This window comes from Falco peregrinus, chromosome 1 (assembly GCF_023634155.1).
Source record: "Falco peregrinus isolate bFalPer1 chromosome 1, bFalPer1.pri, whole genome shotgun sequence".
Lineage (NCBI taxonomy): Eukaryota > Metazoa > Chordata > Aves > Falconiformes > Falconidae > Falco > Falco peregrinus.
In genome coordinates, this window is record NC_073721.1 from 8,002,307 (window position 1) to 8,017,234 (window position 14,928).

The 14,928-nt window shown below is 36.1% G+C and overlaps 1 protein-coding gene across 1 annotated transcript in view; it reads left to right on the forward strand.

The window, feature by feature from the left end:
* Positions 1-14,928, forward strand: part of LRMDA (leucine rich melanocyte differentiation associated) — a 680,646-nt gene that overhangs the window by 386,818 nt on the left and 278,900 nt on the right. The window contains exon 5 of the mRNA XM_055803455.1: positions 8,922-9,048. Coding sequence (XP_055659430.1) covers positions 8,922-9,048 — 127 coding nt within the window. The remainder of the gene's footprint in view (positions 1-8,921; positions 9,049-14,928) is intronic.

The following is a 14,928-nucleotide window of genomic DNA, read 5'->3' on the forward strand; positions in this document are numbered from 1 at the left end:
TTGCACTAGAGAATAGCTTAAAAAATGAATGATATTTCTACAGTTTACTGTTTTTCACTTTAAGTATGTTTTCTGACAATATGTCTCCTATTAATCATTTAAGCAAAAGTAGTATGTTAAAGGAGCCATTCAGAGGCAAGAACCCATGGTTCATTTAGTGCTGTCTGAAGAAATTCTTTATTGATTGACATCCTCTGTGGTTATGTGATGTAATATTTATAATATGTCACACAGCCATACATCAAAACAAGCATGTCTGTTGTTTCATTTCAATGCAAAAATGTTGATTTCAGGGAGGTCAAGGTAGTTTTAGGTCACACTGTAGCAAACGACCGTGTCAAAGTGTGAAGTGATTGTATTTATGCATGTGCTGGAAACTGCAAAGTTGCTTCTATTTTCTTTCCCCTCAGTTTTTTAAAAACCTGGAGGTGGTTTGGGTTTTTTTCTTTTTTTCCCCCCTCTTCTTTTTTTCCATAAAAACTGGGTTAATTAAAGCTCTTTTAAGTAAGGAGAATGGACTTCTAATTAGTTGAATGATTTATGGTTCTGCTGCTATAGTGAAAGCTTCCTGATCCTTTTCCATAATTATTTGTTATGTTATATGAAATGTGTTTGCCAGACAATATTAGACTCAAAATGCAAAAACATCCATCCCTCTCTTTCTATCTATCTGTCTTTAGGGGAATATATTCACCTACACGGTGCAACTGATTAAAAGTTCTCTGCTAATTTTACTCTGAGTACCTAATCCAGTGTTTTGAATACATATTCTGAAGCATCTTGGACACAACTTTTTTCTTCTGTCCTCCAAACTTACAGATTTATCTCACAGATTTAACAGCAGCAAGCTCTCCTGAGTGAGACAGTATTTGTATTTTATCAAATGTATTGCTTCACATCTCAAAAGCAAAAGTTTGAAATGGCCAGTTTCAGCATTCTTTAATAGTTTGAAGTAACTTTTTTTTCCTAAGATTTTTTTTCTTTTTGAGAAAACTTGTCACACAGAAAGCATCAGGAGATTGCATGTCAGTGAACCTGAATTATGTCAACATTTTGCTTTACCATAAACTTTAACTGGTTTTGTTTTGTTCTGAATGGGAACTTCTTTTTGTAAATTTTTTGCAGTGACCATTGGAACCACAGTTTCATTTTTCATTGAGCTTTAATTTCATTCCAACTGAGTTCAATTAGAGTTCAGGCTATTTAATTCCTCAACCAGAAAGAGAAAGGTGCTAGTAATCAAAGCTTTACTTAATCTTCGCATTCCAACAGACTGAAAAGATCTGTAAAAAACTCCAAAATCTCAACCTTAAAAAAATGTGGAAGATGAATTTTTTTAAGAACAGAAGGCCCAGTGATTTACTGTGGTATTAGTAACACAGATAAAAAGCAATATTCCGCCTTAGGTTTTATCATAAATGCTTGGGAAAATTATAAAACTGTGCTTTTTGTCAAGAAGTTATGATCTGGTTCCTCAGGTAATCCATTGGTACAGCATTTCTATTCATTTCAGTTCCAAAGCTTTTCCCTAGTTCTTCATGAAATTTAGGTTTTATACAAAAACATTGTTGTGATTTTTTCTCTAAGTAGTTAGTTTTTTCGAAGAAACATAGTAACATTTAAGTAGGGTTTTTTGTATTTCATTCCTTTTTTTGTTTTGTTTTTAGAAAAAAATAAACTATTTTTTTCCATCCCTCTTAATCCTTCTTACCTTTCAGATGTGGAGGAGAACAAATTGATGAAAATATTTCTGTGTTTGTTATTGGAATTTTTGCTTGGAAAGGAAAAGAAAATGGAAAGTTCCTTTCTGTGGTATTTTTCTAAGCAAACTTGTTTGGTTCATTTTAAAAACTCATTTTTTTTTCCATCATTGTAAATGGCTTTAGTTCCTTTCTGTTAAAAGAAAAAAAGGTGCTATAAGTTCTTTTTTTTTTTTTTTACCTTATTCTTTAAGCTTTCTCTGTTTGGGAGGCAATATTTTGTAAAGGGATGTCTTGGGGGTGAGGGCAAGGAAAAGCAGAATATCTGAAATATGGTGATAGGAAAGTTTTAAAAGCTTTTGGCTCTAACAGGAAGCATGAAGCACAGAAAACTAGCTTGCAAAAGAGCGCGTCCTCTAAAATAACCTACTCTGCAATCTCTGCTTTGAAGATTGCGTGAAAGCAAAGGTCACGACCTGGAGATCAAAGTAACAGAAGTCAACACAGTAATTGGTGGTTGCTTCTCTTGTACCCGCACTTGGTCAGTTCTGTGGGGGCATTGTTTGCAGTGAAAACTTCAAACGTGGTGGTACTGAACTGCGAAAAAGCATCTGGGTCAGAATGTATTACAAAGCATTTGTGAATGCTGCAGGTGACCTCACCTATTTTCATTAAAGCGATATGGTTGTGAAGGATGTACGCCATGTGTGAAGTTTTCGGTGCTTGTTCATTCTTCTTTGCTCCTTCTTGACATTTCCTGGAATGATGCATTCATTAAGTGCTGTTGACATGGAAACAAGGGCAAGTGGAAACAAATGCCTGAGTTTATTTTAAATTAGCTTAAAAGTACATATACTAGATATGCTATCTTTGGCAAGGGGAACAAATGGTGATAACCTTATGGAGTCCTCTTAAGATATAACAGCAAGAAAGGAAGTGCATGCGTTTTATATGGATTAACTTTTCAAGCTAAATCAGCTATTCCTACCCCACAGGTCTGATTCTGTGAAATGCTGGGTCCTCCTGTAGCATTTTCAGTTTCCTTGCAGTTTTGTTGTGGTTTACTGTGATTTTGTTTTGGTTTAGTGGGGGTTTTGTTTTGTTTTTTTTTAATGGAGGCAGAACCTACTCATCTGTTTTAAATAGTCTTGTTACTGAATTTGGGTGTTGATATAAATACATACATACATATTCAAGAAGCAATAGGAGAGTAGAAATTCTCAGTAATGAAAAGTATGCTACTGGGTCAATAGCAGTGAACGTACTGCTGAGGCTCTCTTTTAGCAGGAGGGATTGAAGTTTGTGGTACTTCTGTATATGTTTTTTATGTACTTAATGAGATGATTAGGGTATTCCCTTACATCTGTATAATCTATGAATCTGTGCTACTTCACCGTTTGCAGGAGGCCTTGTAATTTCTACAGTACCTGGAAGAAAAAAAAAACCTGCTGTATTTGTTAGACATTGAATAGCCACACAACTTCCACATGAGGATAGCCACTGGAAGGGTTTATGAGCAAGGGCTATTAGAACATTTTTGTTCAGCCACATAAATTGGAAGTCCATAATACCCCAATTCGTCCATACTAGCACAGTAAGTCAAGACATAACTATAATTATTGTTACATGTATAGAGAGATACTTTCCTAATTCATAGAGTTTGCTACACTGAAGTCGAGATGAGGATGTTAAAGTATAAGGAGGCGGTCTGGATTTCTGAGTGACTTGAGAGCCCCTCAGAATTACATGGTCATAATCAAGCAGTGCCAGGGTTGCACAGAGGCTACGTGATCCTCTAACATATCTCATGCCAACGTCATGCCTTCTGCTGTGGAAGATGCTCATTTGTGTATGATTTGGCTTCCTTAAGGAGGAAGTTTTGGGGCAGATGGGTTTTCTGCAGCCAGCTGTATGCTGTTTGGGTGGGGTAGGCGGTTAAACTTTTTGGGTGGTGCACGAGAAATGTTTACAGGAGATAATCTGGTTCAGTGTCATAAACATCTTTGCTCAGTCCTAATTTTTATTTTCCTCTCTCCCCGTTTGAATGCTGAAGCAACTTTGCCGACTTCAGGTTATTTATTATTTCTAGTTTACAATAATGTAACTGAGAGTGTAATCAGCCCTTCAAAGTTTGAAATAGGTATATTATTTTTATGTTCTGTGATTGTCAAAGAAAATAAATGCAATAGCACAGAAAACTGAGTAAACACTTTATAAAACAAAGAGGATGTTGCAGTTGTGCTGCGGGTGGAGGTAGGCATTTCTGGGCAAATATTTCTCAGTTTTTCAGTGCCAGCTTAATTTTGTGCTTTAAACTTAATTATTGTAGCATATAGTTTTATATTCCAGCATTTTGTTACTAAAAGTACAAAATAAAGGACTATACAGAATCTAGTTCTTACCATAGTCTTTCTGTGAAGGTTCAGTGGAAGAGATTATTTTCTCTGAAATGCTAACATTTACAGATTTACTAGGAGAAAGGAGGAAAAAAAAAAAAACCAAACCCCACACCAAAAAATTATTTCCCTGAGTAATTTATTGCCTCTTTTAAGATTTTCTTATAGTGTGGCTCATGGGTGATGCCATTATCTTTCAGTATCAGGAGGCCAGCTGTGTTCTACAACTTGTCTGCTTTTCCAAGGGAGGTAATAAATGAATCAGGACCCTTAGATGCTATGATATCATGTGATTTTTGGGGGGTTTTTTGTGTTTGTTTTTTGTTTGTTACGCTGTTCACAGTTCTAGAATAAATATTTCCTAGAACTGCTTGACAATCGTAAGAAGTAGTGCACCAAAACTCAGTAAAATGAAAGAATTTTTTATGCCTGAACCTAAATGGCTACTGAAAAAATAGATCAGAATGAAATCACACAGTAGCTGTTTAAGAAAAATAAGTTGACATTAAAGTAGCTTGCATCTGAAGAAACTGACAAATTTTGTGCTTATGTTAAAAATAGATTTGTTCCTTTCTTCCATGTGATCCTTTAAAGAACACTTACATGTTCTCTTTGAACCCTTTTGCTTCACCTGTGAAACTCTCTCCTGAGGCTCTGTGAACCATCACTGATTTTTTGGGGGTGACAGAATAACCCAAGGACTATATTCTAAGTAATGACTGTTACACAATAGAGACCTAGAAACGTGCACAGAATATACCTGCAAGGGAACTGATAGGTCTTAGTTTCCATGTTCGTAAGGCAGAGTTGAGACAAGTATGTGATTTGTTAAAGGCTGTAGAGTCAGTATCCGCGATGGTATTTCTTTTATATAAAAACTAGAGTTGTGTATTGTTTAATAAATAGCAATAGCTGATCTCAAAGCTGTCTTTGTTCTGTCCCTTTCTGAGCTCGATCATGTTTCTTCAAAGGAAGGCTTTGCCCCATTGAACTGTTGCCAATGTCAATAGCAACTGAATCCCAAACTCACTGCATTCGTTTGCAAATGCCCCCTCAATCCTGTCCCTCTTTTCCAATATCTTGACAGGTCTCCGTAAAAACTGTTAAAATGCTACTAATCACATGCAACACTTACAAAATCGGTAAATGAATTGCTAATCTTTATTGTCATTTTCACTTAACTGAGACTGAAAGAACATGAAATGTGATATTCTCCGGTCTTTTCCCATCGCTGAGTGTTCCTGTTTGTGTGTGGTGAATACCTGTTATTCGCTTATTTTCATGGGACTTTTGGCACTGAGAGTCAAGGGAGGAGATGATTCTGGACAAAAGAAGATGCCACCTTACTTACATAGTTCATTTCCTTGATCCATCATGAATTAGAAGATCAGTTTACAGGCAGTGATAAATGGTTCCCTAAGCACCCTCCTGGTGTCTCTGGTTTGGGGGGGGAGTGGTGGGGTGGGGTGGTGGTTTTTTCCCCCTCTTTCTGAAGCTTGCCTTTATCCTCATCACTGAAGATTCTAATCTTTTTTCACACTACTGCAAAGATGTTAAAACCCACTAACAGCAGTCTCAGATCACATGGAGCAGTGCTGAGTTTCAAAATTATTTAAAAAAATCAGGGAGGACAGGCAGGGACACCCTGCCCCCCCCAACCTTTAGCCTAAAATAAACCTTTATAAAGTTATAATAATGTAAAATTTAGATGGATCTTTCTTCATTAAACAGCATTCTCTTAACTAGTGATTTTACAAGTCTAAAACAGGTGCAGTGTGTCATGCAATTTATGGATCCTAGTACCTGCCATAAAGTATTTTATGATGGCTGCATTCTGTGTTATTAGTAGCTGTCTTTTTCTGCAGCTATTGGTGTTTGATAATAGTCTTAAAACACCCAAAATTACTTACCTGCAAGCAACGTTCCATAGTCCCTGTTGACAGTTTGAATAAGTTTAGTGCCCTTTTGTTGTACTTTACCTTCAAAACAAACTGATTGAACCATCAATAGCTCCTGAAAGCTGACAGAGGCATGTCATCTGGTCTAACCCTCTGATAGTAGGTTATCTGTGGGAGTTAACCTCCCTGCATTGTTAACTGAAATGTTTTATGTACTATGCAACTTTAGGATACTGCTGTGATAACCTTAGTAACTAAGTCATACATCACAGTAAAGAGATTTTGTGCAACAAATAACCCTGGATTAAATTTACAAGGGTTGAATTGATATTGTAAAGTGTTCATTCCAGGGCTTTGGTAATCCTTTCCTGTATTTTTTATGGCAAAGTTGTGTTACATTTAGATTGAAACTGCATCTTCATATTTCTAGCTAAAATATATCCAGGAAGCCTGATGCTTTTCTTCAGCTGTGTAATAAAAAAGTATCGCATTATTTTCATATAACATAGAGTCTTTTTATTCCACTTTTAGTAAAAGGAATCTGAGTAAATGGGATCGTGTTTTGAATCGCCTTTAAAAAGAATTAATCACTGATATACTTTTGTTCTACTGGTGGGATAACCTTTACAGTACTTTTTAATATTTGTCCTCCCTAAGGAATGCAAGTTAAATAAAAATAAAAATAAAAAATCAGCCCCAGAGCTGTGACTTGTGGTGTATCTTGCTGTTTAGTTTACATGGGTAGGGTTTTTTGGGGTTTGTTTTTGGAACTGGCAAGTACTGGTGGTGATTTTGTTTTTCGAAGCGCAGCCGGGGTGGCTTAAAAATACAAACCCATGTTTGTATCAAGGAATGCCATTATAATTTTAAGCTCTTTTGAAATGATTGAGAGACTGACATTAGGGCTGTGATCCAAAGTCAGCATGGATGACAGTGCTGTCTTAGTCTGTTGTCATTTTTGTTGCAGCCTGCTTTTCAATGGCATATTTCATTCCATCATTAAACATTTGCTGATTTCCTAATACCGATGTTTTCTTCACCTGAATATTCATCTTTTCTCACCCTACACTTAGTGGGTGTCTTTGCTCATTTTTAGATTCACTCTTCTTCACTCTTGACATATTGTTTCCTTCTGTACATGTCTTCATTTGAAAGAATCTGTTGTCATCAGAGCTTTTCTGCCAGTAACACAAGATGGATAGCTTCTCCTCCACTGAAAGATAAGGGCCAGCAAAATGCCAGGGAGGACTGGTAGAGCAGCTAGTAAAGCTGGGAGGAGTCTGGGAATGCGTCAGTCTCGTAGATCTGTAGCTGTTGTTTAATAAATGGTCTAAGGAGACATTCTGTTCTGCAAAGCACTTCTCTTTTCTCCTTCGCCTAATATCAGTGAATGTCTTTTATTGAGGATTCACATTTAAACTGTCTGAGCGTTTCAGTACTGAGCATTTTCAGTTTACTTGTTAACAATTTACGAAGCTGTTGCCTCAGAGGAAAGGTGTACTTGAAGGAAAGGTTTATTTGCAGCATTAAATTTTTCTTGGTTGTAGAAGGGGGACTCTTACAGACTTTTTTTCACATGTTTATCTGGTCTTAAGAATGGTGTTATAACTCCTACCTTTTAAAACACATTTTTTGTGTGGTGTTCTTTTTCAAAATGTTATGCAGAGTTTTCAATGACTTTGATTTCTTTCCCCCAGTGCCAGAAGGGATTGGTATGATTAGGAGGCTTTCTGATGGACTGGAGTTTTATGCAAAGCAGCTAGGCATGGGGAACAGTATCAATCACCTTTCTACCCCCTACCAGGAAAAGTCTGGCACTTCCCTCACTTTGCAATGTCTGCTTCACATTTGGTTGACTAAATGTAAATGACAGGCACTTGCCGTGGTTGGATATTTTGATTTGCTGTAGTTCTGTGCCTTGCTTTGTTTTGGATCTGCCATGTTCCGCCCCTCTGCAAGCAAGGAGACAATGGGGTTTTTTTTGGTTGGTTTTTTTTTTTGAGGCTAAAAGACTGCTGTACTTTGAGTAAAAAAGATAATTAAGAATATAGTACTGATGGAACCTAACAAGAACTTTGAATTCTTAAAATATTTTTCATAAAAATAGTCTCTCCCGGTGTCCTCCTGCATTTAATCCTGAGCTGAGATCCTTATGCCATAAGGATACCTTGTCTCTCTGGCAGGACCAAACGGAATTCTCTTTCAAATGATACCTGTGTCAAAATGTAGTCCTGGAAGACAGAGACCGGGAACAACTGCATGCTTTATCTTGACAAATTCTTTTTCCTAATGTTAAGAGTTTTGGACACTGACATACACTTTTTTCAAGACAAAGGGTGATGGTATTTTAGGATGTATGGTAGAAAAGAAGTTATACTCCTCCCTGATTTGCTGTTCACATGTCTCTAATATTGCTGACTGTTGTGCAAAACATTACAATCTGAAGAAGTGTTGGCAAATTAATGTTTTCTGAGAATTCTCTCAGAGAAGATATTTGGCCGTTTCCCATGTCTTAGATTGGTTTTCCTATGCTATGCGGGATGGACTCTGAAATCACTCAAAAGTCCTTTTTTCAAACTGGCAATTCAAAACAATTTCCAATTTATTCTCTTTCTGGGTATGCCTTATACCTCACTAATACCTGTAGAGAACGTACATGCCCATGGTGATAGTTTTCTTATTTTTATATCCTTTCTTATTTTTTGATCCGCCCAATATGAAATTGTTATTTCATATTTCACAAGCTTTATTTGAAGGAGTAAAGCAAGTACATAACTTTTTACATAAGCTGCATTGCATGAAAAAGGTGATCAGAGAAAGGAAACAGGCTATTGCTGTTTATTGCTTTTATTTTTTAGTCATTTAGTCTGTGAGTATGTCTTTGTTTATTACTGGATTTTAACTGCGTGCATTTTGCTTGCTGTCAGGTATTTTGTCCTGCACAAATTGAGAAACCTGAAATTTCTCGATACTCGGAAGGTAACCAGGAGGGAGAGAGAGGAAGCCTTGGTAAGAGGTGCCTTCATGAAAGTGGTTAAGCCCAAGGATGCTAAGGTAGGAGAGTAAATGGAAGAACACCAATGTGATTCTTTAACATTGTTTTAGAATAACTCTGAAAGCTTGGCTGTGTCTTCTGCTGAAGTAACTGACAAAACCTTTCAAATGAAAGGACTAGGAAATATGGTCAAGTAAGGGACAAAAACCTTAGTAATTTTTCTGTGTTTGAATATCAAACTTCATTGTTATACCTGGTTAATGGACTGTGGTTATTATCAGATCCCTGGTTTCCAACCTTTCTTGCATATAACAAAGTAACTAATATGTGTCACTGAGCTTAAAAGAATATTTTTACCCAGTCTGCAGATAAGTAACAGCTGTGCAATGTGCTTTTTCGAAAGAACGCAGTTTTTCTGACAAGTTGTCCCCCACCTTGTGTTAAACACAAATGTCTTTTGCAGAGCTCACACCTATGGTGTTTATTGGCTTTTAGAGGACCAGCTGATTCTAATTTGGTATGATGTTACTCAGTGCGGTGTCTTGCTAATTAGCATCGACAACATCAGAGCGACGGTTTCCATAATCTGAGCTTTTGATACTGCTCGCATCAATTCTGGGCATGCTGCATCCCACCGACGCAAACAGAATGTGAATGGGAATGGGAATCCTCTGCTTTGCCTTCTTTTTCCATTGTTGATCAAGACACGATAACAGCAGTCTGAGCTGCAGAGGGGTTTAGGGCTGCAATTCTTTCTTAAAACTCAAGTTTTCAGTCTAGTTGCTTTCTGTTTACTGTTTTGTGCTCTAAAATATACCATCAATAATTTATTGAAGATTTCCAATAATGCTGAATAATAATGTAGCAGTTATGGAAATACACTGTTTGGTACTGTAACACTGGTGCTAGATAAATGCATTATCACAAGTACAATTGCAGTGCATAACAAATTAATTCAGACTGATTCATTTATAACTACTAAAATGGTAACAGTTCTGATATCAAAGCTATGCTTGTATATTGTTTACCACTGCCTTTAGTTATTCCAGCTTCACATAGGTAATAAATAATTTCTTTCTAAGCTGTTGTGGATATCTTATTCACAGCAAACCATCTTTGCTGGATCTAGCCAAATGCAACAGCTGACATGTGTTGGATATAGCATACGTATGTTGTATTCTTTCATAATTCTTCTTATCAAATCAGATTGTGATCTGGTAAAGTGTTTTTTAAATTTTATTAGCATTTTGATTTTTTATATAAGAGTCTGCTCTGAATTTTAACCAACTTAATAGTGTAAGAGAAGGAAAAAAATGCCTGTTAAATTTGAAGTTACTGTTCTGGATGAAACTTCCTTTCAAGTCAATAGCGAGGGGTAAATTACTTCACAAATGTAGGGATAAGATCTTTATCTTTTACATATGTAATTGAACCTTTTGTATAGTTTTGAATTATTTACCCACGAAGTCTTATGATAAAACATATATTTATTTCAGCAAATTTGCAGAAGGCTCAAATTTACTGTTGTTACTGCCATACTGAAGTTGTGGGTTTTTTTCCTTATAAATGGTTTGGTACAAATTGCTGGTGGTAAAATCATTGTAAATGCTTTTCATGGCATGAATTAATGTTTCTTAAGGCACTACAAAATTACCCTCATCATACAATATTATATACATATTACCGAAGTGGCTAATTTAAAATAAATATTAAATTGGATGCAGAACAGATATTATAAACCTCTTTAAATTGTTTTGAATTTGTGCTTCCTAGGTATTTGAATTTGCTTTCCTAGGGTATTCATGCTTATAGTAAGCATGCATGCAAACGCTTTTTCTACATGTGTTTTCAGATGCAGTTATCTATGTATATAGCTGTTTATAGCTGTACTGAAAGACCATAACAAGCAGCATTCCTCTATATATCACAAAGATGATGTGCACAATAGCTGTACTTTCAAATTCTGTCATATATTATATATTGAATACATTTCTTTTTTTATTCTTCAGCCTTCAGGTTTGCTGAATCTAGTGCTTGCTTTCTGTCTGTCTGTCTGTGAGTTCCCGTCCCATATAGTTGTTGAAATTGTTGGCCAGCTTCTGCCAAGTTTGACAGACAGCTAGTGGTAATATATTCTAAGCTTTCTGAAACTAGTTAGGGGAGAATACACCTGGATCCAAACTGAGCGTAAGACTGCAGCACATCCAGTAGTGGTCATCAGAAAAACTCCCTAAGAAGTTGACCTAGTGATATAAGACCTTGCTGATAGTGAACTTCATAAGAATGTTTTTTGTCTTGCCCCCCTAAGGAAGTAGCCACTGTGTCATTATGCTTGCCAGGAATGGAGATAGAGTGATTAGTATTTATGTTGGTGGATGCCACATGGAAATGTTGTTCTGCCAGGTGTAGTAACAACAGTAAGTCTATCAGACTTGCTTTTTTTCTGGAAAAAAAACAACCACCACCACCACCAAAAAAAACCCCAAAACACCTAAAACGCCAAAACCCAAATATCCTAGGTTAGGTGGGATTTTTTCCTCCATTATGAAAAGGAGATGGTATGGCTTATTCAGCATAAAGAGGAGAGTGATGATCTAAAGAGGCTGTGATGTGGGGAGTTGTTTTCATTTTAGTCTTGACATGAAATACTTGGGAGAGCAGAATATCCCACCAAGAAAAAATACACAAAATGAGAATAAAAGCAAGAAATTTCCATCTGACTAGCTGGTGTTTACTCAAATGCAAAAGTATCTAGCAATCACCAGTCATCACTAAGTCATAAATATTTTATTTTGTATACATTTTTTTACTTTCATTTTTCCCTATTTTTTCTTTCTTTTTTTTAACAGAACACTGCACTTTCTCATGCTTTGCTTCATTTCATCCTTTGTTTAAAATGCATCTGTTTGTGATATGACTGTCTTAGGGAAAGATGCAGTCATTTATTAGAAAACAGTTTAATGTTACAATGCAGTGTTCCATCTTGCTATGTCGGTGAGCTAAACTTCATTATTCTGTGATGTTTATGTTTTCTTTTGTCAAAATATTGAACATTGTATCATGCCTGATTTTAACGGAGATTGGGTAAGCCTAGCTGGATAAGAGGCATTGAGCCAGATGAGGAAGCCTTTTTTAATGACCAGACCATGACCTCATTTCACTGGCATAAGCGTAGATCAAAGTGGAAGATGCCTGTCCAGTGTGAAGTGTGTTTCTGGGCATGACAGCACTTCACATCGGAAAGACAGCTCAAGAATACGACAGTCAAAATTGCTTAATTATGTCCTAGCTTTGTAATTATTCATCCCTGCTTCTACAAAGAGTACAGTTGTCATTTCTTGACATAATTATTTAAAACCATACCCCTCTTTGGTTTATAGGTGTATGAATTGTGCTTCCAACTGTTTCATCTTTAAAACTTAGGGATGCAAAACAGGATGTGATTTGAGAATACATTTTAGGACTCCGTGTTTTTACGTTGAATATGATATAAATAAATAAAATGAAAATACAATGTATCAAAGCAAATAATAATTTCATATTTTAAAGATCTATATTCACAATAATTTAATCTAGATGATAAAATGTGGATATATCCATTATATATAAAGTGTGTTGCTATGAATAGCTACACACTGTCATAAGTCTCTCTATATACAGATTTAACTGGTTAATACTGGATCAACACACTTGCTCTTATAAAATACATATATTTCCTAGTATTTTGTAACCCCTCTACCCAACAACTATCTTTTAGCTTACTGTGGTTTTAAGTTCAACATTTTTATCTGTTTTACTTATAGTGGCAAAAGCAAGCAATGTGCACTTGGTCACATGTGAGGGTTTTGCAGCTTATAGGACCAAATCATCAGTCAGTGTCGTGGGTGTACTCCCAAGTAACTGACTTTGTGTTAAGTGGAGTTATTCTGCATTCTTGGAATTTCACCCAAGAGCGTCTCATCCACTGGGGATAAAGGACACTGTGCATCAAAAGATAGCGATATAGGTGTTTTGACATTTTTTTCACCCTTATATGCGTTGTTTTCATCTCAATTTATAATTATAAAACCTGACATAGCATTTGTTCTCTAAGGAGCTAAGATGGAGACACTTGAGCAGAAAGGCAAGTGTAGTATCTACATTTCATGTAATGAGCATATGTGCTTCTTGCTCACACTGTTACTTGGAGAGTAGAGGGAGTTATTTTATTATGATAGGGAAAGTAAATATTTAGGCATTACAGCTTAAGAAATAAGGTGAGCTAAAATCTACAGCGTTGCTTTCACATCATTGTCAGTATTCTTGTGTTTAAGTTCATAAGAAAAAGTTCATTTTCAAAGTGACCGATGCTGATATGAGCTTTTTCAAATCCTATTCAAATCAGATAAGGCATAAGGAGTGATTTTAGTAATATTTTTCCTTAAATATGTAACAAGAATCATATTTTTCTTAAATAGATCCTATCTGCATCCAAGAATTTAGGCAAGGCTAAATTTTTTGCTAATGCATTTCATGGACCAGTCACCCCCACCCCACCCCCTATTGATAAAAGGAGGTGGGTTATAATAAATAAATAATAAAGTAAATAAAAAACCTTTGGAGAACATCTGCATGTCTCATAATCTCTCCTTTTACCAGCACCATTGTGTAGAGATCTTGGCTTATGAATTAAAGCATTTGAAGCAGCTATAGAGCAAAGGGCTTTTAAAGTGTAAAGAATCATCGCGTCAATGAACCGCCAGCTAGTAAGATATCTCTTTGAGAGAGCTTCTAAGTAATAGGGTTCTTATTGTTCAGGTGTCCAGGTTTTACCTACTAAAACAGAGCAATGTCACGAATTTAAGACTCCAGCCCAGCCTGCGATGCTGTAAGTAATACCGACTTCAAAGACATTATAGCAGTCATGCTACTCTCTGGCACACTGAAGCATCCAGTTTGCTCTTTGGAAAGTTTAAATATTTTAAGCAAGAGTTTGTAACATGATTGGATCATAATCCCCTGATGACTCATCCAAATTAGGAATAAAGGATATTTGGGGAGGAAAAAAAAATGCCAGATTTTATATTTCTATGTATGAGCACTTTGGCGGTTTAGAAGGAAAAGTTGCTGAGTAGGGCCTGCCAGATACAGGAGTCATACCTGCTAAAACTAAGCTGTCAGAGCTAAGTTCAGTCATTTAAAAAATTTCATTTTAAAAATCCCATTATCTCAAGCAAATGCCATGATCCAAACCAAATGTAAACAAACAAAGCTATAAGATTTTATGAAATAATTGTGTGTGAAAAACATTTGCGCTTTATTTTTTTCTGACCTAGTGCCTAGTGGATTTTACTTATTTTTTAAATTTGCAGTGATATCTTGAACTAAAGTGGTTTGTTTTGTTTTGTGTTTTTTTTTTTTTTTGTCTGCAGGGGAAGCTATTAACATAGTAGAATTAGAAATAAGAAAAGCATTATGAAATTCCAACATTAAGAAATGATCCGGGTGTTGGAGAACTGAGAGATGACCTTAGGGTTTTCCTTCTGCTTTCCAATTCCTTATGATCCACATCTTCATTTTTTAAGTTTAATTTGGAAGTTTAGATTCTTGTATGTTTGCATTATCCAGTTGAGAAGGAACTTTTGGATATGATCCAATCCTTGAAACATCAGAAAGTATTTTCTCCTTCTCTGTCTCTGAGAATACCTGCATGTCCCCTTGACAGTCACATTGCAGCAGACATCTATGTGGTATGTGTATGTGTGCGTGAGCTCACCACGAAACACAGTGGATCCAGAAATGGAATTTGAGTTTTGATAGTCATAAGTTCAGAAGACTTTGGAAGTGTCACTAAAGCTGTCCCCAATTTTTGTAGCAACAACGAAATCAATTTCCCAAATATGGAGATGTCTTGATTCAGTGTTGAGAGAGAAAATCTGCTGTCAAATTGCATGGTGTTT